Genomic DNA, 23,657 nt, shown 5'->3' on the forward strand with positions numbered 1-23,657 from the left:
CTATTTTGAACAAACTGTTCATAATTTTTTTTTTTTTGCAGCAGAAATGCACAAATTGGGCATCTAAACTGGCACCCTGTTGATGGAAAAGAGGTTTAAGGTGTATTTATAATTCCCATCCCAGTGTTTTTCCCAAGAGCAAACTCTTGAATCATCTTCAAAGTGCTAATCTGTTCTGATGGAAAGGTTTTCACTTGCTCAGCACTCCACCAACCTTATTATTGTTCCAGGCCTTTCTGCTGGCGTGAAGGCTAGATGAGTTATTGAATTTCTATAATTAGTTGCTAAGCTTTATGCATTTCAAACTTTGAAAATTCACAAGCAGGCATCAGGTTCCTGCGGTGCACATTTCTCTCCTCTCGATGCATTGATCTGGCTCACAAAACAATGGAAACATGATGAGCAATGATGCTTCTTTCATAAGGAACCAAAATGGTTGCTTTCCTATGCATGTGGGAAATGATTGCGGCTGTAATTACCTATCAGCGATGCTGGCTGGTTTGACCTTGTCGATGATGATGACCTGCTTATTGCAGTACATGGAGGTAGAGAGAGCCAGACCTAAACTGGAGCCCATGGACTTGGCCACCTCCACCAGCAGCGGTCCTGAAGCTGTGGCTACAGAATCTATAAAAGAAGGAAAAAGACAGTGATTATATTAAGAAAATGCACGTTATAGGAGAACAAAATGGCTCATAACCTATTGCAGAGTTTGCCTTTTTGGCATATTAATGCAAATCATTAGCACTGCTAATACATATAATCCTCACTGCATGGACATAATTCAAACAGTTATAGCGTAAAGGTGTAAGATGAAGACGCATTTTTTAACGCATACACTCTCAAGAACTAGTTTAGGTTCCCTTAAGAGCTTTTCAATGACCAGTTTTGTGGAATGAAAAGGTTCCATTGATGGTAAATATAAATAATAATGCAATAAATATACAAAAATTTAACATTTTAAGAATAAAGTCCAAATTCCTAGAATAAAGTATTGCCATTAGTATTGTTTTTTTTCCACATCAAATTATTTTAAATCATTACTTTTATCAAAACATAATTGTTTTTTCCCTTTAATTATTTTTATATAGCATTATTTGTCACAATACTTTTATACAGCAACTTCTTTTGATGGCAAATTTAGGTGAGGTGTGAATACACCTGTGGTTTGTCTCCTACGGTACCTGTGTGAACTTGAACTGATTGTCTTCATACATTCACTAAGAATTACATTTACACCTTAATTTGATATTTTGCTTCTAATGCAAGATATGAAATTACATACATTTGTAAGTGTGGCTTAAGTGCCCGAAAAAAAAAAATCAACATTACGGATGACGGTTATACACCCACCCACCCACACCTCATTACTGTGAATGAGGGTGAGCGGCTGCGGTTAGACCTGCTAAAGTCTAATGGAGGTAATTCAACATCTCAGGTTAGTAATGGACCACACTAAAAGACCTGATTACACCATACGTCTTCAGAGCACGGAGGAAACACCACACATAAACACGTGTCACACGTCCGCTCTTCCAGCACGTTCTCAACATGCGCTGATTTCACTTGACGCCCATTACAAAGAGAAATGGCTCCTGCTGTTGTGTGTGGAGCGGACAGAAGGAGCAGCCGGTTTTTAGTTAGAGCGGGTGTACAGCTGGCGGCTGTCAGGTGTGTCAGGTTCCTCCCCACGTTTGTGGTAAACATACTTTCTGCAATCGCAAAATGCCAACACACTGGGGAAACTCCGGCGCTAGTCTAAAAGATGCTGTTTTAATATGTAAAGCAGGACTCAAAGTCTCGAACATGTGGTGATGTGTTAATAATGTTAAACAGTAGTGTGAAATCTCAGGTTGGGAACAACTACCCAAGTAACAAAGAACTTCATGAACAACAATGATCAAGAGTATATTAACTATATGCAAACTGGCTGGAATATTACAATCTGATTGGTTAGGAGAGTTTCTGTATGATAAAGGCCATTCCAAAATGTTCATGCGTTGAAAAACAAATGACCTAACGTTGTCATTCATGTTTATACACTACTTTTTATCCGTCATATTAAATCAGACCATCGGTAGTAAGCGAGTACAAGTGTGACGAATACTAAAAAGGTACAATTTCAGACTCATTGTGCATGAGCCTTAGGTCCTTTTTAGGACCAAGTAAAGAAAGTGTAAGGCATAAATTGAAATGGAACACAAAATGCCAATACAATATCTAAATATAAATGTCTTGCATTGGCCTGCGCTTCAAAAAAAATACATCCTTTTAATTAAAAGTTCTTCATCAGTATCTTCTCCAGTCTTGTTTTCCAGTATGAATGTCTAAAGACTTGCATGTTTTACTTTCACAACATAAGTCTTGTTTTATGAAAATAGATAAAAAAAGAGATTAAAATAAGAACAAATATCTGTACACAGGATCAGCAAAATCAACCAAATTCAAAGGGAAAACTAGTTTCCACTCTGCTGACAGGAATTTGTTCTTGTTTTCAGCATAAGCTCACCCGACAGTTTCTTAGAAAACAATTATGCTTACAATTATTATGTTCGAATTTGCATTTCAAGTATGATTAAGGAAGTTAAGATATTTATATTGGAAACAATTATTATTATCATTATTTCTAAAATTTTTTTTGCAGTGCATGCAGCATTTAATGACATTTCTTTACCCATGCTAGACTTTTTGGTCTTATTTTTTAAGCTTAATTTGTGAAGCCAACATTAAGACTTTTTAAGACCCACAGAACCGCTGAATAGGAAACCGACTGAAAATTGGCTGCCCGGGAGACAAAATGATCAACCTGCACATCTCTTGTGAAACTCTGAGATAGCTAAACATGCTAAATGGAATCCAAGTGAACTCATTGAGCTGCCATGACAGCTGATTATGATTAAAGCCACTGATTTCCACCTTCACCTTTCAGCAGACCCACCTGACACCAGCTAAACATCGAGGAACGGATTATCTATTAATAAAGCCAGGGGTGGGGAAATTGTTCAATCACATGGATGCCATCCGGGTGACAGAGGCTTGGTGATTAACGTGCCACCGTTAAACGCATCGTGCTGATGAGGGCTTGATCGAGGAGCTCATGTGGAGCGTTCGTATTGTCATGACGGGCCAGAGGAGCGTATGGTGATAGGAGGAAGGGTGGTTGTAAATTGTGATGAATGCACAACGCGTGCTTGGTCTCTGGCGATTAGTTTTAATCAAACCTTGTTACTGTATGTGTCCACTGGTGCAGAGCTGAGCAACCATTTTTAGTTCCTTCTCGATGGAAGATTGTGGAGCGGAGCAAGTGGTATCAAATAGATGAGTTAATGCTTAATGTTATGCAAAAGAGATACGAAAAAAGCTGTCCAGCAGCCGATCGCTTAGAGCCAAAGTCAGTGACGTCTGTCACGGACTCATAAATAAAGCTGGCCTCTTTCCGTCTATAATTGTGCATATATGAATATTTTATTGGATGTATACTGAAAGCAATCATAGCTTATATACACTCATATTTTACAGAAAAAGAGTGATCAAATGTAAAAGATTTTTGAATCATTTCAAAAGGAATCCATTTAACTGCGACCTTAACATGAGGGTAAATTTTTTTGCAGTGACCTCAGGTAAAAGCGGTTTTATCAATGTCACTTATTCTAATTTGACTTAATGAGTGAATCATAAATTAATCATTCTTTTGGGTTTTCTTTTTTAGAACTGGTTTACTGAACAATTCACTCATAAATCGGACTGGATCCTTCTGAGCAGTTTACAAATTAATAACCAAGTTAATGAACAGTGAATCACGTTTTTTTTAAACATCTGAATCATACTGAGTTCTTCAACAAACAAGCTCATACTAAGAATACTACCTGATAATGTATCAGTACACGATGGCATATACTGAATCATTTGTTGAATTGCTTAAAATAAATGTTCAACTGAGATGATTCTCTAAAATAAGTAAAAAATGTTTTAGTCTTCTACACCAATGAACACACAATGCACAGAGCAGGAGAGCTGATAAAACAGAAAGAAAGAGTGTGAGGTGAAGAGAGAGAGAGAGAGAGTAGAAGCAGGGTATAAATTATTTTAAGGTGGGGAGAAAGAGCTTTATTTCAGACAGAAATCCAGGACAGAATGATTTTTAAGTTACGCAGCAAGACTTAAACTGAGAAGGAAAGTGCACTGACCAAAAACACAGTCGAACAGGCACTGTGGGGTAGTTAGTGTTTTATGCTGTTCAAATGGAAGGGCATATCAGTGCAGTGAAGCAGGATGTGACTTTCCACTGGGCACAGCAGAAAGAGAATCTATCACTTCCGGGTCAGAGCCCAACAAAGACATCGGAAAGATTAGTTACAGCCGTGGGCCACTTCAAATATTAGAAAATTTCCTTTTCTTTTCAGCTCAGCTCACCGGCTGTCAACCGCTTTCTTGTTTTTGTGCACCTCATTCAGCTTGTTGACATTCTGTCATTATCCACAGCGTGTTTTCTCTGACATTTACAAATGCTACAAAAACATATCGACATTCAGGAGCTGGATAAAATGAAATAAACGTGATCTTTTTCAAAATTGTTAAAACGCTACATTCTGTAATTGTTGTTTTCAGTCGATATGTGTTTACAATTACTGTAATGGTCTTCCAGCAGGAACGATTAGGCCTCAACAGATGTTCCTGAACACAACAGAACAACTGGTCTTCAACAAACCACAAAGGGCACCTTTTGATAAAGCTATGGCCATTAAGGATATCTATTAAATGTCCTTGAAGGGAACAAAACATAATTCTAATTAAAATTTCAATCAGAGAATGAAAAAAAAGATACTGCTGCTGATCACATATAATATACATGTAATTACCCTGTATCAGATCTATACAGGTGGAGCTGGGGAGTGTGGAGGGTTTAGTGCTTGCTAACAAATACACAGTTCGCAAGCACTAACTGAATATTTGAATGTTAAGCTAAGAAAAGAAACTACTTAGCTGCGCCATGTGAATAATAATGTCATGTCATATCCATCTAGAGTTTATATCTAGTGTTTCATGCAAAACTTAGGATTTATCATAAAGGAGATAGCAATACTATTTATGCAATCTGTATTTTAGAACTCTTTTTGGACAAAAACTGAAATTGAATGATCTGAGGGCGGTAGAAGTGGGCGTGTCCTTACCCATGACTGACACATCATACTCTATGAGAAGAGTGGCTTCCTGGCCGCATTGTTTGAGGATGCTCATGGCCTCTGCGTGAGACGCTCCATGCAGACGAATTCCATCAATACTGAGCAGCCTGTCGCCGGGTTTGATGGTACCTTCCCTGAGAGAGAAAACAAAATACAATGAAGACTGAAATGGCCCATCTGAATTACAGAAGAAATATGCGGTACACAAGAGAAGCACCCTGAGACACAATAGCATTTGTATTGTGTGCCTTCTGCTTGTTTGCTCGTAACAATAAGCCTTTAAAATGCCGGAAAGGTTACAGGCTTTACAATTCCACACATTCCATCTGTTATCATGGCAGGCAGGTTACGTCTCTTCAACACACCGGAGACCTTTCTGAAACCACAGTAATTCCTAAACTATTAGAGCCAGGAGCCGTACTGAAGTTCAATAGATATAATAATAAACTCAAGTACCTTTTTCGAAGTACTCAAGAATACGGGGACAATCTGACCATCTCTATTAGAGCGTCTGGTACTCGGCATTCTTGAACAGTCTGATGCACACAGCACACAAATCTGATCTATCTAATGCCAATCTGATTGGCTGACATCTCAGCTTTTTTATCAGTCTGCCTGGAAACAAAGGTGTATTTATGAGATACGGCTGGAACAATGGTTGAGTTTCACAAGAATTAATAATTGGATTTTCTTAAGTTTTCAAAGGTAGTAGTATCACGATTACAAGCAAATTAGATATCTATCAGCAGAATGTTAATGATTTACAGTTTGGGGGCAGTAAGATGTCTATATACTATTACACAAAAATGTAATTTTTATTAAAGTGATCTAAAGTGTCAATTAATGCATTACAAACGTTTAAGAAATGCTGTTCTTTTGAACCTCTACATAAATCAGGATTAAATAACATTTTCAAATATTTGAAACATTTAAATTTTGTTAAAATAAGTGTAGCTTTTGTGAACAAGTACAAAAATAATACCCTCCCTAAACTTTTAAATAGTTGTGCGAGTCTTTCAAATAATCTGTATTAGCTTTATTAATTTTGGACAGACATACATTTTGCAATCATGTCCATTCAAATGTTGGTGGAGGCTGTAATTACTTTGATACAATTTACTTGCATATAAACACAAAAGTAAACACTTATCTGTTGCCTTTGTGAATCTTTCTATTTAAGTCATGCTATTACAGACTATTGAGCTTTATGTGAGGACAGTTTCAAAAAACATTTTAACCCACGGAATAACAGAGAGCACCACGAGAGGCGAGTTTTGGTTAGAGGTTTGATTTATGACTCAAATGAAATGAAATGTGCTGTTTTTATTTTCCAAGGGGGCTGTTCACTTTAACTGTAGAAGTCAGAGGCCAGTCAATACTGAATTGCAGAGGAACAGAACACAATATTTACCCAGAAAAACAGGAGCCATGCCACGGAACAAAAGAAATGGGAATACTCTCTCGGTAAGAAATGAAATTACCAGTGTGCAAAATGAATATTGATAAGGGTTATGGGGAAAGGGAGAGACAGACTGGCGTGTAATGACGGTAATAACAGAGTAGTTCAAACGCCAGAGCGAGTGAAATATCACGCCAGTCCATTTGCAATTCTCAAGCAAGTGCTGAAGTTGCGGGGCAATCTATTCTGGTTCCCGAAAGGAACTCAGACTGGGAAACACTATTTTCATCAAGCAATTTCTTGCCCTTTCACAAAAATGACTACAGTTCAAAAATGCAAGACTGGTAAAGATAAAAGCCATTATGAGATAACACAAAAAAGAAACACGAATGTACATGTGTTAAAAATAACCAATTCACCATTTCATGCAACAGCCAAAAATAAAGTAATTGAAAAATAACAATAAAATCAAGTATCATTAATGCTATCGACTCATTTTTAAACACGTTTCCAAAAACTGCCTACAGCTGCATTCTTAATGCCTATCCATAAAATAAGAAAATTAATTACGCCAACCCTTCCGATACATTTTTGGCCAACTTTATAAAGCTGTATCCTTAGGGAAAGAAATCCTATAATCCTGGGAGAAGATAAAGGCTGAATAAAGATTACTTATATACTTGCATATTTATAGGTCACCCTGCAAAACATGATTTCAATTTCAGATTTTAAAGGAATTTAGGCCACTTTTCAGCTGTTTAAGCTTGGCCGTCCAGCTGAACCAGCTTGGAGAACACTTTGCACCAGATAAATCCAGCTTCAACCAGCTCAAACCATCTATGATGACCAAAACATCATAGGCATTAAAGGTTTTAATATTTTAAAAAAGGACAGTGTCATTTTATTAATATGAGTCCTAACGCAATTCAGTTTAGTTTAGGACCAACTCACCTGTCAGCCGGACCTCCAGGTCTAATGGTTGTTATGGTAACCGGGCGAGATTTGTTTCTGTCTTCATGGGCGCCTCCTACATTATAGAAAAAACAACAGTTTTTTCAGACATTTAACACATACAGCCATATAGTGAAAACCTTGCATTTACACTCCAGGATATTTACTTAACATACAGTTTAACCTACTGTACACTTAGGCTGCACAAACCAAGGGCTATTTGCTCACCTCACTGAAATTTCCATATCGTTCTCAACAAAAGCATCAGATTATACATTTTTAAAGCTGCTGCTCGCTATAAAATTGCATACCATTGAATTCACAAATGGAGTCTCATAGATGAAAAGAAAGTCCTCAAAATGCCTCTTTGAGACAGATTTGAGAAAAGGAGCAAAGCTAACCAAGACCTTGACAGGAAACCTTATTTCCACACACACACACACACACACTCTCTCTCTCTCTCTCTCTCTCTTCAAAAGACTTCCTGCTCTAGATGGATCTGAAAAATGGCTTTTTCGTTTAATGAAGTCTAAAATGCTGCTTGGTAAATATTTGGAAATTGAGCGTTAGCGGCACTACTGAAAGCTGCTTCATCTCTTTTCACCGGGCTCAAGAGCAGTGAAAGAAACCTTCAGAGAAAAATGGTCTTTTTTGTTTGATGTAGATGTGAATGAAAGTGTGTTGATGAGAAATTTGAACCGGGATGTGAAGAAGTCTACAGAGGCACTCACCTCTGATGACGAAACCGAACGTATTGCCTTCTTTGTGCAGCGTCACCTCCACGTTTTTGAACATGACCCCTGAGCCCTGCACAGCTGAAGAACGAAACGAACGGTTCAAAGTTCTGCCAAGATCTCAGTGCAAGACCAGAACACACAAATGAACAAACTAAATTGCCCTTTATGTCACTGGGAATGAGGAAACTCGGTGTAAGATTGCTGTTAGAAAACATTTATTTCTATTTTGTATTTTCATAATAAAAAATACATTCTGAGAATTTTTGAATTTCAGAACTTAATTCTTTTTAAAAACATTAGGACTTAATTTAGAAGAAATCTACATTTGCGTTTAGTTATTTAGCAGACGCTTTTATCCAAAGCAACTTATAAATGAGGATAATGAGAGCAATTAAAATCAACAAAAGGAGTTTACATGTAAAGTGTGTGTGTGTGTGTGTGTTTGCCATGAGCAAAAAATGCAATTTGTTACTTAAAAATGTAAATGTGCATGTGTGTATAAATAAATACGTATGCACCCACATGTAGAAGTGGTTTATGTATAATTTTAAAAATATAATGTTTGTACCTAATAAGTTTACAATTGTAAATTGTGTAAAAACTGTCTATGCACAATATACACTTTATACACATGACATTATTAATTTTAATAATTGCAATTTTCAATTAGTCATAAAATCTAAATATAGAAATACATGTCAAATATTATATTATACTATATTATATTATAAAGTATTAATATAAAGAGTAAATATATAAGAGTTTATTTGCAAAAAGGATAACTCCAATTTCAACAAAATAAAAAAAAATCATGCCTTTTCGTTGTGCATTCTAATGAATTAAAAATACCTAATACAGCTAACTAATAAAAAAACGGGATAATTAAAACATGTTTTTTTTTACCTTTAAAAAAACTGAGTTATCCATTTTTGCAAATAAACTCTTCATACATTATGTATATGAAATGATTCTGTGTGTAAGAAATGAGTTTCCTAGGACAACATTCAGTTGCGTTTGTGTTTAGCATACAGGTTCGAGGTTATTATACCACATTTACTTGCAAAAGTAATGCGACTGACCAATCAGAGTCATTTTCACTCACAGACAGGCGGTAGCTCGTACTCGACCTCCAGGACGACCCTCTCTCCCACATTCTTCAGCAGACTAATAATCTCATCGTGACGAAATTTTGTCAAGTTGATTCCGTTCACAGACTTTATATAGTCCCCTACGTTCAACTGGTCACTCCTGCAAAGAAGCAGATCGACAAACAGATTCTATACATTTGCTGGAGAAAATGTGAGAGGAGGAAATTGCATAACCGAATGAAGGATGAAAGAACACAGTAAACAGGCAAGAGGAGAGAAAAGAGCGAACAAAGAAAGAGAAGAAATAAAGACAGGCAGAAAATAAGGCGGAGATGGAGTCAGGTCGAGCTCGGAGGCGCTTTGATAGCTGATCTGAGCCCATGAAGGGAACACTTTGTTCTAAGGAAGCATCAAGACAGGCTGCTCCAGTCTCCATCTCGCTCTCTCTCTCTGACACACATACACTCAGTTGAAAGCTCTTGCGTTTTACAAGGCAGCCTGATTGTCAACAGATTCTGAAAGAACGAGTGTGATGTTAGGCAGTTTATTTCAGCTCGAGTAAAATTATAAGGGCAAGTGTCTCTGTGGTAATAAGATATAAGAGTCGATACGCAGTGAAACGTTTAAAGCCAAACAATGGATCTGAAGAAGAAAAGTATCTGTGACTGCAACGAAGAGGGCATTAAACGTGTGTGCGTTTCACGATACGACATGTGCAGTGTTTGTTCTGGGATATGAATATGGATCCATTTCCTGAGGAGTGTGTGTGTGTGTGTGTGTGTGTGTGTGTTGTTTGGGGAGGGCTGATACGCTAGCGAACAGTAGGACGTCTGCCATGTCTGACAGCCAATAGGGAAATGGGAGAAGAGTTCTGGCTTATGCAGTATTGATTAAAAGATTCCCTCTACCTTATTCACACACATACACACAGTGTATACAGAAAAAAACAACAATGTGCGTGCACACACACAACATACTTCCTAGACAATGCTCCAGCACACATTGATCTCTCTGGGCCCGTCTATTGATGCTGTCTTAGCAAAAATCATTAGCATAAACACAAAAAGATAACAAAAACCTGACAGCACAAATCCTCAAAGGTGATTTTTTTGCAACACTAGCATCTACAAAACTGAACTGAAACTCAATTCTTCTTCTTTTTTTGTAAACAATATGAGATTGGTGCTGGCTAGCTGAACAAAACTAGCCACCAAAATGCTAAGTTAGTATGAGTGACTGCGGGGCATTTTAAATGTTTTTAGCTAGAGTATTTTGGGTAGTCTGCCTCACATTTATGATACGTTCTCATATGTCTCGAGTACCTCTTTCAATGTAAGTCTATGACTTTGTCTTGACTGAAAAGCCCAAAGTTTCAGATTTCATTCGTGCCAATAACAGTATTAGCAAAGAGCACCAATTCCCGTTTCCCAAGTTTCGAATCAAAGAGGTCTGACATTGTGAAAACACAGCAATGTTTTTGCAAAATCAACCTTTCTAATACTGACCTGGCAGCGATGCCGCCCTGGCGCAGGTTGGAGACGCGGGGCTTGCCGTCTTTGTCGATGCCTCCGGATACCGTCAGGCCCAGGGTAGTGCCTTCCTTCTTGATCAGCTCCACGGTGCTGGTGCCCTTAAACTCATCTGAGAAGCAAAGGGAGGGATGAGGAGGAGGAGGGTCATTGGGGGAGGTGGGAGAGGAAGAGCAGAGACAGGAGATGAGCGGGTTACAGGAGCAGAGGAGGCCAGCCGCTGCCATAACCCACTCTCCTCTAAATGACTGTGATCAGGCGTCCTGGACTGGCCCTCTCTCACACACTCTTTATCTCTCTCTCTCTCTGTCGTTCTACCCTAGCTGGTAATTAGTTATACACTCTAGAGTGCTTAGAGTGTGTGTGTGTGTGTGTGTGTCTGCACTTAGCAATAGGTCGAGGACACAGTCGTCCCCAGAGGTCCACTAAAATGGACAAAACCTTCTTTGACACCTGGGAACATCCTCTCTTTGAAAAATGACAATTCTATAACTAAAATAAGTAAATGAAAACCAATAATTAAATAATGAACACATAAATGAATAAATCATAATGAATAGATTCATAAAAATGCATCAACATTTTATGATTATAATAAACATACGTGCATAGACACAATGTGATTATAAAATAATTATAAAAATAAACTTTTATTGCATCACCATTTACATTTAATGTTAGGATTATTATGTAGTTTGTATTACCTTCATAAATAAAATATACAGAAACAATTTTTATTGTATAACCACATGCATTTATTTTTAGGGTTATTGCATAGTTTGAACTACCCTCATACAAAAATATACATTTTTAAGTTTTGTTTTTTTTTCCAACAGCCTCCCTTATATAATTTTGTCGTATATTTACTGCCTCTGTCAACATCTTGCACAGGCAGACACGTCGCTCCTCTATCGACTGGCTGTCATTCAATCTCTCAAAGTCACATTAAGAAAACTGCATATCTGTGTAAGCAGGGCACTCTTTCCCTTCCTCCCTCACAACCAACCATCACTACATCAGCTGTCAAAGCTGGGGAAGAAATAGAAATAAGGGATTTGTAATCCCTCTCTCCTGGCTGGAGGAAGGAAAAGACGGATTTATATGAGTTTGTTCTCTTTCCTTTCCTCTCTCAGTATGTCTTTCTGTGGCAGGATAGATAGTGAGGGGAGACGAGGCTCTAAACCCCCCTGAGGCTACTGACAGAACAGAGTTGCTGAGCATCTCACCGCAGGAGGACGGCAATAGTGGGACACGGGCTACAAAAAGAGCTATAATGAAAGACGCTTGCTCTTCTTTAGGAAAAAAGCTTCATCAATATTCTACACACCATTGATGGGTACTCAGAAATGACAGACAGGATAAAACATGAAAGCACATTAATGGAGTGACTTGATTTTGAACTTGAAATCATTTCACACCGGTCCAAGTCCAGTAACTACATGCAAATGTGCCCAAACGAAGCCTCGCTTCTAATTTTGTGATTTGTCACAGTGGGTCGGACCTTGATTGAGATGCATTTTAACAAGCTAAAAAAAAAATACCTCATGGAACAGAAACAGAACTGATTTCTTGCAATGCCCGCAAGACTCTTTCAGCCTGTTAGGTCAGCCTTCTGCACTGACAATGAAATCATGGGATCTGTGTATCTGTTACGAATCCATCAGCTTAGTTTTGCTTTAAAATCCATAGCTGCTCCGATGCCCTTTGCATGCAAATCACCCGCAAAGCAACCTCGGAAGAGGAAGAAACAGATTTGACATTGCACTCTGCCTCCGATCGATTCCGCTGCCATATGGACATGGGAAGGGAGCTATGTCAAAACGTGACCCGGGACAGAGGGAGGTTAGCATGGATCTCGATGTCTGTCCTGAACATGAACCTCAGAGCAAGCCTATGGAGCCGAGCAGGGCTCTGGCAGTTCAAACATTTCGATATATCTCAAAGACGGCAAAGTAATTAAAAGAAAAATCCAACTCATAATGTGCCAACAGGAACTTTTGAATAATTTAGTGTGTGATTTTGTATGTGTTTAGAGTGATAGAAGCAAAACATCTTGTCGTGTGAAAAAAATGAGAATCAATATTCAAACGGGAGTTCAATCTATAACAAGCCTCGTGTTGTGTGCCAGTCTTTTGATAATTAATTGTAAAAGAACTGCTCAATTTGCCTTCAGCTTTCATCAAATAATTTGATTAAAAAGAACTTTGCACTGCTGGGGATTCGCCTGACAGCTAAAAATTACAGTGGGGCGAATTATAAATGTCGCTGTCATTTCTCTCCTCTCATTCGGGTGAGAAATAAATTATGGGTCTTTCGGAGATTTGTGGCAGCATTAAATTAACTCCCTTTACACGTGGAAGTCAGGAAAAAAAAAGTGATATGGTTGACATAACATGCCTTCTGAGGCTAGAAACACTGATGCATTTCCAGCACAAATACTTGCAAGGTTACATAACAATATTTTAGAACTGTTATTCTGACATGACAATTGACCCAAAAACAACACCGAGCATAGCAGACAGCCATTAAAGCAAATAGTCAACTAGTAGGGATACACCAATATCGGCCGATAACCGAAAAAAGGCAGATATTAAAATTCTATATAACAGTATTATTATATATATATATATATATATTTATAACATTACTCCTTCCTTAGTTTTTTTTCCATTTCAAAGCTCTTATTCAAATGTCTAATTGAACGGTTTCTTTTTCGTAAACACCGTCCTAGCCAATGCATCCTTCACGCATGTTGTGAGCCCTGTCGCGCAGCTGCACCAGGGGGCCCACTGGGGGTCATCCAATATCCAAACAATTTGTGGCACAGTATGCCATAGCCATATTACAAGCTTTGTCTTAAGCTGTCTGGGGAAAGCGTGGTTCACTGAGGGTTCAGCGTAATATCTCGGCCCAGAGCAAGAAAAAGGGCCGCTGGGATCTAATGAGCTGTGCTTTGAGGGCTACACTGGGACAGGTGTGGAAGTTGATAAGTTGATCCCATTACTCGTGGTCTCTCATTTCATTCCATGTCCTCTCTCCCACCTTTCCTGTTTGAATGAGGCGCACAGAGCTAGTGTTGCCTTGCCATGTTGCCACGGTGATGAGATTGGCCATCAGCTTTCTAAAGGCCGACAGATTTCTGTGGCGGGATCGAATGCTGTGCCCGTCAGACAGGTATTGAGGGGAAGAGACAGAAAGATAGGACTTGAGACGGCATGTGCGAGAATGATACGAAGCAGGAGATAAAAGTACAGATGGAGTGTATGATGGAGAGAGCAAGATTTTGCCAGCTGAGGCGCGCGCAGGTTAAAACAGTTATCACTTTTCAAGCTGTGACAGGAAACGTTAATCTGCGATCACAGACTGATCTAGATAGCAAACTTGATAGATAACGCACAGAAAAATCCAACCAAACACTGGAAGAAAAACAAAAAAAAGGTACGAGAGACAATCCAACACAGTATCATTTACTGTGTAAAAAGTAAATCATATATTGATTTAATTTAATAAGCCTATGTTATATATGTAATGGTGCATGCTCACTCATTGTATTTGTAGATTTAGATGACCTTTTTCCATTGTCTTATGCTGACTTGAAATTCACTTTTTAAAACAAAATAATTAATGTAATTGAAAATCATGGGTTTAGCGTTTTCTCATTTTATTTATTTTGACAAAACAGAATTTAATTCCAACACAAATATCCTTGATTGAAGGCACAACCTTTAACGCAGACAAGCTATACTAAGACTTTTCTCCTTTCTTTCATAGGCTTTCAGGCTCTGTCCTAATTATGTTTATTTGCATTTGTTTATTAGCATTCAGCATTGTTTATCCCTGCTGTTCACCATGCTATTGGAAAAGACCCACCAGCTGAGAGCCACATACAGTATTTAGGAAAACGCTTCTGTTTTCTATGAAAAGCTCAGACAGGGACAGCAGCGAGGTGTTGAATAAAGATTTATTTTGTCTGTAACATTGCTCGGAGGTGTAATGAAAACATTTGGTTGAATGCCCACTGTCAGTTCACGGTTTAACTCTCTGTGAAGGCTGTAGGCGTACTAGCAGGTGGGCTTAGCACTGGAATTGGCTTTCCAACATTGAAACTTTTAGCAGTCAAAATGACAAATTGGTCCATAATTCAATATGGAACCAGGCATGACTAATGGTGGTTCATGCTAGCAAATATTTGCACGGGTATAAAGACAAACATATTCATAAACAATTGCTTCAATTACTTCAATTAAAAAGAGGCCCAATTCATGAAACAATTTCTAAGGGGAAAAAAATGATCAGCTGCAACTAATCAAATTAATAATTGAATATGATATTTGCAATCTGAGAATAAATGACGTGGTGTTTGAATAATGGCTCTTTTTGATTAAGTTCAATCATGCATTGCATTACAATGACTATTCCCTTTTTCGTATAGAACTCTATTCGGTGCAGTAAAATTGACACAGTGGTTCTTAAAGGCTGTTTCTCCTTCTGATGGACACCATTTTGAAGTTGTATGTGAGACAGAGATCAATATTCCCATACAGACTATTTAGAGACACTCAAAATGGTAGAAAAACACCACAATGAAGCTCTTTAACACCAGCCACTCTGCTACAATAATTTGATTAACTGTATGTCGTTTCAATACTCCAAAGGCTAAATTCGTGTCTTAATTTGTGAAAAACCTGCCTATACTTATTTGTATGCTGCACAGGAGGACAAAAAACACACGCAGGCAAATGAAAAACACTATCTGTTTGGCTCCTGCGCCAAACAGGGTCTTCTGGGAGGAAAAGTTTGGGCGCATTTATCATGAAGATTTCGCACAGGCGCGCTGAGGTATGAAGTACCAGCCCGCACATCTGCTTGCTATCTCTTTACTCATCTGCTTCTGACACTTTTTAAACCTCGGAGAAAACGCGGTTTATTCTCGAAGGGTAATTTTAGAGGGTGGTTCTTCACCAAGGCATTGACATTGACTCTCAGTAGTTCATTTCATTACTAATAATGTACATCGTCGAGAAAAAGAAATAAATTATATTTTGTGGCAATGATCCATCATTTCAATTATGACTGCAGACATTAATAGCTACTTTTTTCTAAAGCAACTTTCTAGCATTTTATGTATAATTACTGTAAATAATATGTACGCATTTAACCTGTAAATTGACTACTATTAAAAAAAATTCTACTCAAAGAATACAAGTAAATAAAGTAGCACAGTTCAAAGTATCAAAATGTTACAAAATAGTTTTCAATATTGGGCATATCAGAATGATTTTTTTGATATTCATTTTACACTGAAGATTGACTAACGATGTTGAAAATTCACAGGAATAAAATGTTTAACATGTTTAAAAATAAATCTAAATTATTTAAAATTTCAAAATATTAACATTTTAACCATATGTTTTAATCAAATAAATGCAATCTTGATGAGCATAAGAGACTTTGTATTTACACATTGCAAAAATACTTTTCTAGCTTAGATTCTTTTGTATTGTTTGTATTTGTATTTCTAAATCAAGAAGGATTTTTCTATTTTTCTTGTTTTCAGAAAAAAACTAAACAAAATGAATAGTTTTTTACTTAAAACAATTCAAATAATCTGCCAGTGGGGTAAGCAAAATAACCTTGTTTTCTGTTTGAAATAAGATTACTTTGCTTACCTCATTGGCAGATTATTTTGTTTGTCCTAAGAACAAACCTAAGAGTGTAATGTACCCTTCTCAATTTAGGGATTTGTAGATATTTTAGCTGGAAACAAGACAAAACAAATTCAAGTTAGAAAAGCTTTTTTTTTTTGCAGTGAAAGTAAAGGTTGCAGGTCAAACAAATGCATAAATATATACTCTCACACTCACACACACACACACACACACACAAATTACATAAGAAGAGTTGAAAAAAAACGTAAGATCAACAACGGGTAAAAAGTTTGACATTTTAATGTGACCCTCTGCTAGTTTTAATAAGAAACAACCTAAGGGACATAAAAGTCCCTGAAGTAAAAAAAAAACGGCCAACTACAAAACCGTCGAAAGTTCCCTAAGAAACTCTCCTCACGAAAAAGCGCCACAAACAGCGCTTAAAATGAGCCACAACCTCCATTAAACTTTCACACCTTCGACAGCTTGATAACAGACCTCAGGCGAAATTAATCGAGGCCTCTGCAGTTGCACCCTGCATTACATGCGGCTCTCAGAGTGCTGAATCACTTTGATGCAACAACATTTTCAGCTTGCAAGCCAGCGCCCAATGCCATCCACAGCCGGCTCATCTGTCAGCAGCCTGTCTCTCTCACTCATTCTGTGCCTGCCCAATGAATGCTAACATGGCATTTAAAAAGAGATGTGTATGCCAAGGGACTTGTATCTAGGATAAGCGTGAGCTAGCGTTGTAGCAGGAAATTGAGGTTATACATGAATGATGCGCTGGTATCTCTTCAGCAGCAGCCCAATGAGCTTTGGGACGCTCCTACACTGCAGGCCTCGGCTGCTCTGTATGTTGCTTAAAACATATTGTGATTATAAGCAGTTAGAGAACACGACCCCCAGCGGATTCATTTGCAAAATTCCAGGTAACAATTTGCTAATCCCCTCATCCATATTAATAACAACGCAGAGCACTAATCGAGGAGATTTAAATGTGCAGCGAGATCGGTGATGGTGCTACAGTGGAGAGACTTCAGCCTTTCTCAGCTTTTATTTCGCAGCGGTTTGAGGCTCACATGATTGAGTGACTCTCCTGGGCGTCTCTCTCAGCGTTATAAAAACAGAGATACAATCTCACAGAGCGAGAGAGGAGACTTGTTGAATCTGAAATAAAGTCATCAGGCTTTTCTAGCCAAGCTATGGTCTGAATTTTAACTTTGCTTTACTACCAGTTAATTCATTGAAATGTAGAATTTCAACAGGAATATTAATTGGAATGACAACGATTTCTTGAGCTACAAATCACCTTTTTTAAATGCTTTCTGAAGAATCATGTGACACTAAAGCCTGAAGTAATGGCTGCTGGAAAGTCAGCTTTGCCATCACAGGAATAAATTACACTTTGAAAATGGAAAACAGCTCATTTAAATTCTAATAACGTTGACCAATCCTGTTTTTACTGTATTTTTTATCAAGATGCAGCTTGAGCGTAAGCTTTTGAATCGCAGCGCATGATAACTTGGGCTTGTGGGTTATTCATAAACTACACATCCAGCAGCTTTGTACATTTATTCACACTTTCATTCAGCTTCAATTCTACTTTCTAAGATTCAAATTTGACAAATCTGCACCCAGTTTTCTACCTCAATTCAAATTCCAAAAGTGAATCTGCATTTAAAGCAACTCCAAAAGCAGTGAATTTCCAAGCAGTGTCAGGTTGAGGGGCACAGCACAAAATTCATCATCCGTTGCTACATAAATTCATTTCCACTATTCCACCATATATTTTTTAAAACCGAAACGTTAAAAATGCAGGACATCTGCACTTACCAAATGCATTTGCAGTCTTTTGAGAGTCTAAGCATGGAAAGCATGTTCTTTCCGTCTCCCTAAAACCATTCAGATCTATAGCCACACTTCAGTTTAAAGCTTCAGTCTTTTCATTAATTTTGTTTTTCATAAACAACGCATTCATTCTTTGCATGAACCTAGACATACCCTTAGTGGTGTAGTGTTTTAATTAACATTTTTAATGTTATAATAAATAATAAATAATTCATATTATTATTATCATTCCCTCATATCATATAAACGCCATTTATCCAACATGTCTAAAATACTAAATAATTTAAGCACAATGCGAATGGACATCTTACAGCCATTATAAAAGGACTGTGTCATGCAAGTTTTATGGCATGTAACTGTGATTGCATAAGGCCTTGAGCAAGTCAAAACTGGCCAATGAATCGAATCTAAACATTTTATAAATAAATAAATGCAACTTCCTCACCTATGTGTATTTTAATATTTAATACAGCTTTTAATATTTAGTCACATTCCCCCGGCATCGTTCTGTTTCTGATGCATGTGAAGTATTTTGTGACAGTAGCTTCTAATCCCACTCTTGGCAGTAAGTGATTTTCTAAGGAAGCATTATGAGACGTGCCACCATCTCAACCGCAAAACCATCACACCGAGCTCTGCAGGAGCATCACAGTCTGCGCCTAATCTGTCTTCAGATGGATGGTTTAATACGGCAGTCCAAAGAGCCCGTGCCTACGGCGTGGAGCTACATCAGAACGTGGGCATGAGGCCCCAAAGCCGTCATGCTAAACGCTAACCGCTTCTGAAGATGGGTTTGATGTGCTTAGAGCTCTGTACTGAGAGATTATACAGGGAATTTATTTCAACACCCTCTGAGACGTTTTTACCTCTAGCATGAAAATGAGCGTCGCTTCAAAACGGATCTCAACTCACACAAAAGGGGCGATGGGTTCGTGTAACAAGTCATAAATGAACATAAGTACCGCAAGCGATTTGTTCGCCTTGTCACATCACCGGAGAACCAGTTGCACATCAATCGATGTATTGGCACATTATGTACGCCGTCAGTCTTGTTAGTAAACAAAAATGTTAAAAAGTTAAATCAAAACGAAAAATATAGAACCAAATATCATCCTTGGAATAGATTATTTAGTGTAACCAAAATATGATTTTTTTTTAATAGAAATCCATAAGGGTGCACAATTGTATTTGTCTGGGCAACTAATTTTGTTACTGACGTCTTCAAGCAGAAATATCCATATACAAATGCATTATGAATTACGAAAAAAGTATGCTAAATAATGTCTTGTTAATGATCTCATAAGGATTTACTGACTGCAAACACTAAAACAAGCTATTAAAAATAATCACCATTAATAAAAAAAGCAAACAAACTGAATTTATAATAAGTTTAGGTTAAAGTACTAAAATTATTAAATCTGAAACTGAGATTAAAAACTGAATAAAAGCTAAATAGAACACATCTATACACTTGCTTCTAAGCAAATAAATTGCACAGATGAAACCGTTTTAAAATTTCATATAAGTAATTATTTTTGTATAATTATTTTGATAATCGTACGCCAGCAAAAAACGCATTTTTGTTATACATGTCACTTTACGAGCATCATACTATACTGTTACACAGCATCAAAAAAATAAACCCAGCGTATTTAACACCAGTCCTGCAGTGACAAATCAGACTCTGTACCTGGAATACTCTGTCTCCTAATGGCCAGAGCGCCATCTGGTGGCCTGGAGGGATTGGAGTGTTTAGTGTAGGGCCCCTCATCTGAAAAACACAAGAAAACCAAAACATTTGAAAACCACACACTGGTTTTCAGTAGCAAACCCTCGTTCTTAATTTTCACATGCAAGCACCATTTACGCAAATTCAAAGCCGAAGGAGGGGGTGTTCTTTACAGGAAATTATAGCTGTCACGTAAGCACAGCCAATAACAATGGCCAGCACTCTCTCAAAGAGACGTAGCCTTCAATAACAATCATTTGAACACAAAACTGTCAGCTGTCTTCATGTTCAAGGCACCCAGACGCTACTCCTACATGTTGAGCGGGGAAGCGGTGGCCTCCCATCTGTGATATACGGTGAGCTCCAGCTGTGACCATCCGATCGTGTGCTCAGATTTAGAGCCCTGGAATACCGAGAAAAGACAGCGGGAATCCCGTCATAATAGAGCCCTTAAAGAACAGCAGGACTGCATACCGAGCACTATTTACTTTGACTGCAGTGGCTTACGCAGCCAGACTCGACAGCAGATCACACATATGTGGAGAAGAGTGGAGGTGCCCAAGAGATTGGATGGAAATTTATACAGCGGGAAAAGGATGACAATTATAAACATACTGTATCCCATCATTTCTGAACATAAGTGAGTCGCAATCTGCTTGGTGAGGCGTATGATTACTCTTGTTCACACTAAGGGTAAAGAATCACAAACCCATAATTAGAAGTATTAATGCACTACACATTTAGTATGGAGTCGAGTAGTTTGGAGCACTTAAATCAGAAGTTAACTTATGACACAGCTGACAGATTATAGTTATTAAGCCATGATATATATATATATAGAGAGAGAGAGAGAGAGAGATTTGGCTTTCTAGTACTGTTAATGCACCATTGTATCTGTTAAATGTGTCTTGACTGCAGATTGAATATTTAAATTGTATGCAGATGAGATTGTGCATAATGAGCTGCTCAAGCTGCCTAAAAACGTGATTCTAAATCGTGTGTTGATAAAAAGATATTATATACCCGTGGCCAGAAGTTTAAACTAATCCAGTTCTTCAATGTTTTTTAAACAGAATTCTTCTCTCCAAGGCTGCATATGTTTGATCAAAAATGCAGTAAAAGCTGTAATAATATAATATATTCCTTCAGTTTATAATAAATGTTTTATATTTGAATATATTTTAAAATGCAATTTATTCCCATATGAATATTCTGCATAATTACTCCAGTTTTCATCGTCACATGATCAGAAATCATTTTAATATGCTGATTTGAGCGTCTGCATTTTTCAAATGCAATAATATTTCACACCGTTACGGTTTTAATCTTTTTTTATTAAATACGTTTTAAAAATCTGGATTTCGAACTTTTGGCTGAAAGTGTGCGTTTCAACTCCATCTCCATGAGTTAGAATAAACTTACTGACAAACTATTTTCTTTTATTCCCAAAGCAGTTTAGTAACACTGATGGAACATTGTGAAATATCATGCAAATATGATGAAATATTTGCAATTTAAATAGATTTTAAATGCTACTTGAAAAGGGAAACAGACTATATAAATGAGCTTCACAAGCTTTTTTTTTGTGTCAGTCTCACTTGAGATTAGAGTGAGATTTAATCCTGATCTTCTGTCAAGCTCAGTTTAACTTCAGTGTGGTCAATAGACTGGACACAAGTCAGTGAGCACATGAGAGCCACAAATGAACACAACATCCCACTCCTGCTTTTTTTTTTTTTTTTTTCCTGATCCAAAGGCAGAGGAAGCTCTGAATCAGGCTGTATTAAAAATACCCTCTCATTAATAAGTCATTTCATGGAAATGAGGGGAGGTCAAAATTAAGAGGAACCTTCAGAAGACACCAGGGGATGAGAAATAAGTCTCCTCCATTTTCTTCAGTCAGTTAACAGCAACTCCTGGGGCATTTCTGTGTCAAATCAAATGCACCAAATTGTTAAATTAATGAATGCGTACTTCACTAAAGCCACGGAACTACGTGAAATTAAAGCATGACAGAGTGCTTTTACTCATGAAGATGAAGCAGAAAGTATAAAAGCGCATTTTTGCTAAACAAACATGCAGAGGGCTCCGAAAGGCAGAGAATGAAAATCTTCATCTAAACACCAGGGGGAAAACAAAACTGAAAATGAAAAGGAACGCTATGGTACTAAAAACAAATGAATAAATCAAGTATATTTTAGCATTTGTAACAAAAAATTTAAATGTGAAAAAATATATAATTCTACAGTGTTTAGCTATAATAATAATAATAAAAAATAAAAAAAGCTAATTAAAACACTGAAATCAGATCAAGGCTGTAATTCTTACATGAATGTAGGCATCTCAATACTTCATACAGAATGAATGATGACTTAAAGATGACTGGAGGGTTACTACACTTAAATATTTTTACGGTTGCAAAATGTTAAAGAATTATTGGATTGAGTTTTACCAATTGTTTTTGTTTAGTTTACTAGCAATTTCTGATCGAAAATCAAATTTTTTTTAAGTGTACAATGGCAATATTTAAGAAATGATATTCTTAAAGTTAAATCTCGGGTAAAATTCAAGCATTGTCCCTTGATGACAGCAAAAGTAATCTTCATTAAAAAATAAATAAATACTGAATACTGAGAGAGAAAGAAAAATTCTATACAGTATCTACCAATAACAAAAATGTTCCTGTTGTATTCTGTTCCTTTAAATGCTTTTTTCCAGGGTACCCTCAGCAGCAATTTGTTTTTATTTCGATGGACAAGTCGATTTAAACTTGCCATTTTAAATTGCCAATGTATCGAATTCAATCCAGTTTATCCTCTAATACAATCTGCTGGGTAGTCCTTACATAAAACAGCCTATTGACTGGCACTGACTCCGACTATGACGACAACCGACGGCTTGCATCTCCCCAGAGAGCAGAGCAGACAGACTCATTTAAAATGCATAGAACTGTACGAACACAGCGTCTATGAACTAGCAGATGTAGAGACGTCACACAGACCTTCACGTGTTTCACCCACAGAGGGGTCAGTAAACGGATTACGGAGACATCCAGCAATCAGATTTCTCTGAATTTGTCACAGGTTTTGAGCCGAAGGCATCACGGGATGAAGTTTACCTTTATTTCAGTAATCTGATCATCGCTTACGAGCGCGCTTGGCGCTATTTCGGAAAAATCAACACGGAAGAGAGTGTGGGAGCAGATTTATTTGTTTCTATCAGCAGTATGCAAAAACGCTCCTACACGCCAAACTTTCAAAGCATTTCATGAACGTCTTCTGCGCAGGCGTGAGAAACAGCATGTGGGAGCTCTCCATGCAGAGCGTGCTACTACGAATGAGGACAGAAGAGATGCCGCTTTTATTCATGGTAAAATAAAGCACTGTGGCAGCATTCCTTCATGAATTTTAGAGCATTTTTCAAGCTAGCACTTTTGCTGTAGACCAAGTTTGTTCATCAAATTTGTTTGATCAGTGGAAAGTGGTTTTTCAAACTTGGGCGGTCTGAGGCTAGGCTCAGTTTTTAATACTAGAAAACCCCTA

The 23,657-nt window shown here is 37.5% G+C and overlaps 1 protein-coding gene across 9 annotated transcripts in view; it reads right to left on the reverse strand.

Annotated features, from left to right (window-relative positions):
- The window catches only part of grip1 (glutamate receptor interacting protein 1), a 226,115-nt gene that overhangs the window by 52,483 nt on the left and 149,975 nt on the right, over positions 1-23,657 (reverse strand). For all 9 annotated transcript variants that reach the window (XM_043236763.1, XM_043236757.1, XM_043236760.1 and 6 more), the window contains exons 2-8: positions 20,077-20,157; positions 10,864-10,999; positions 9,373-9,518; positions 8,265-8,348; positions 7,534-7,609; positions 5,172-5,317; positions 480-627 (exon numbers count right to left, since the gene is read on the reverse strand). In XM_043236763.1, coding sequence (XP_043092698.1) covers positions 480-627; positions 5,172-5,317; positions 7,534-7,609; positions 8,265-8,348; positions 9,373-9,518; positions 10,864-10,999; positions 20,077-20,157 — 817 coding nt within the window. The remainder of the gene's footprint in view (positions 1-479; positions 628-5,171; positions 5,318-7,533; positions 7,610-8,264; positions 8,349-9,372; positions 9,519-10,863; positions 11,000-20,076; positions 20,158-23,657) is intronic.

Source organism: Puntigrus tetrazona, chromosome 4 (genome assembly GCF_018831695.1).
Source record: "Puntigrus tetrazona isolate hp1 chromosome 4, ASM1883169v1, whole genome shotgun sequence".
NCBI lineage: Eukaryota > Metazoa > Chordata > Actinopteri > Cypriniformes > Cyprinidae > Puntigrus > Puntigrus tetrazona.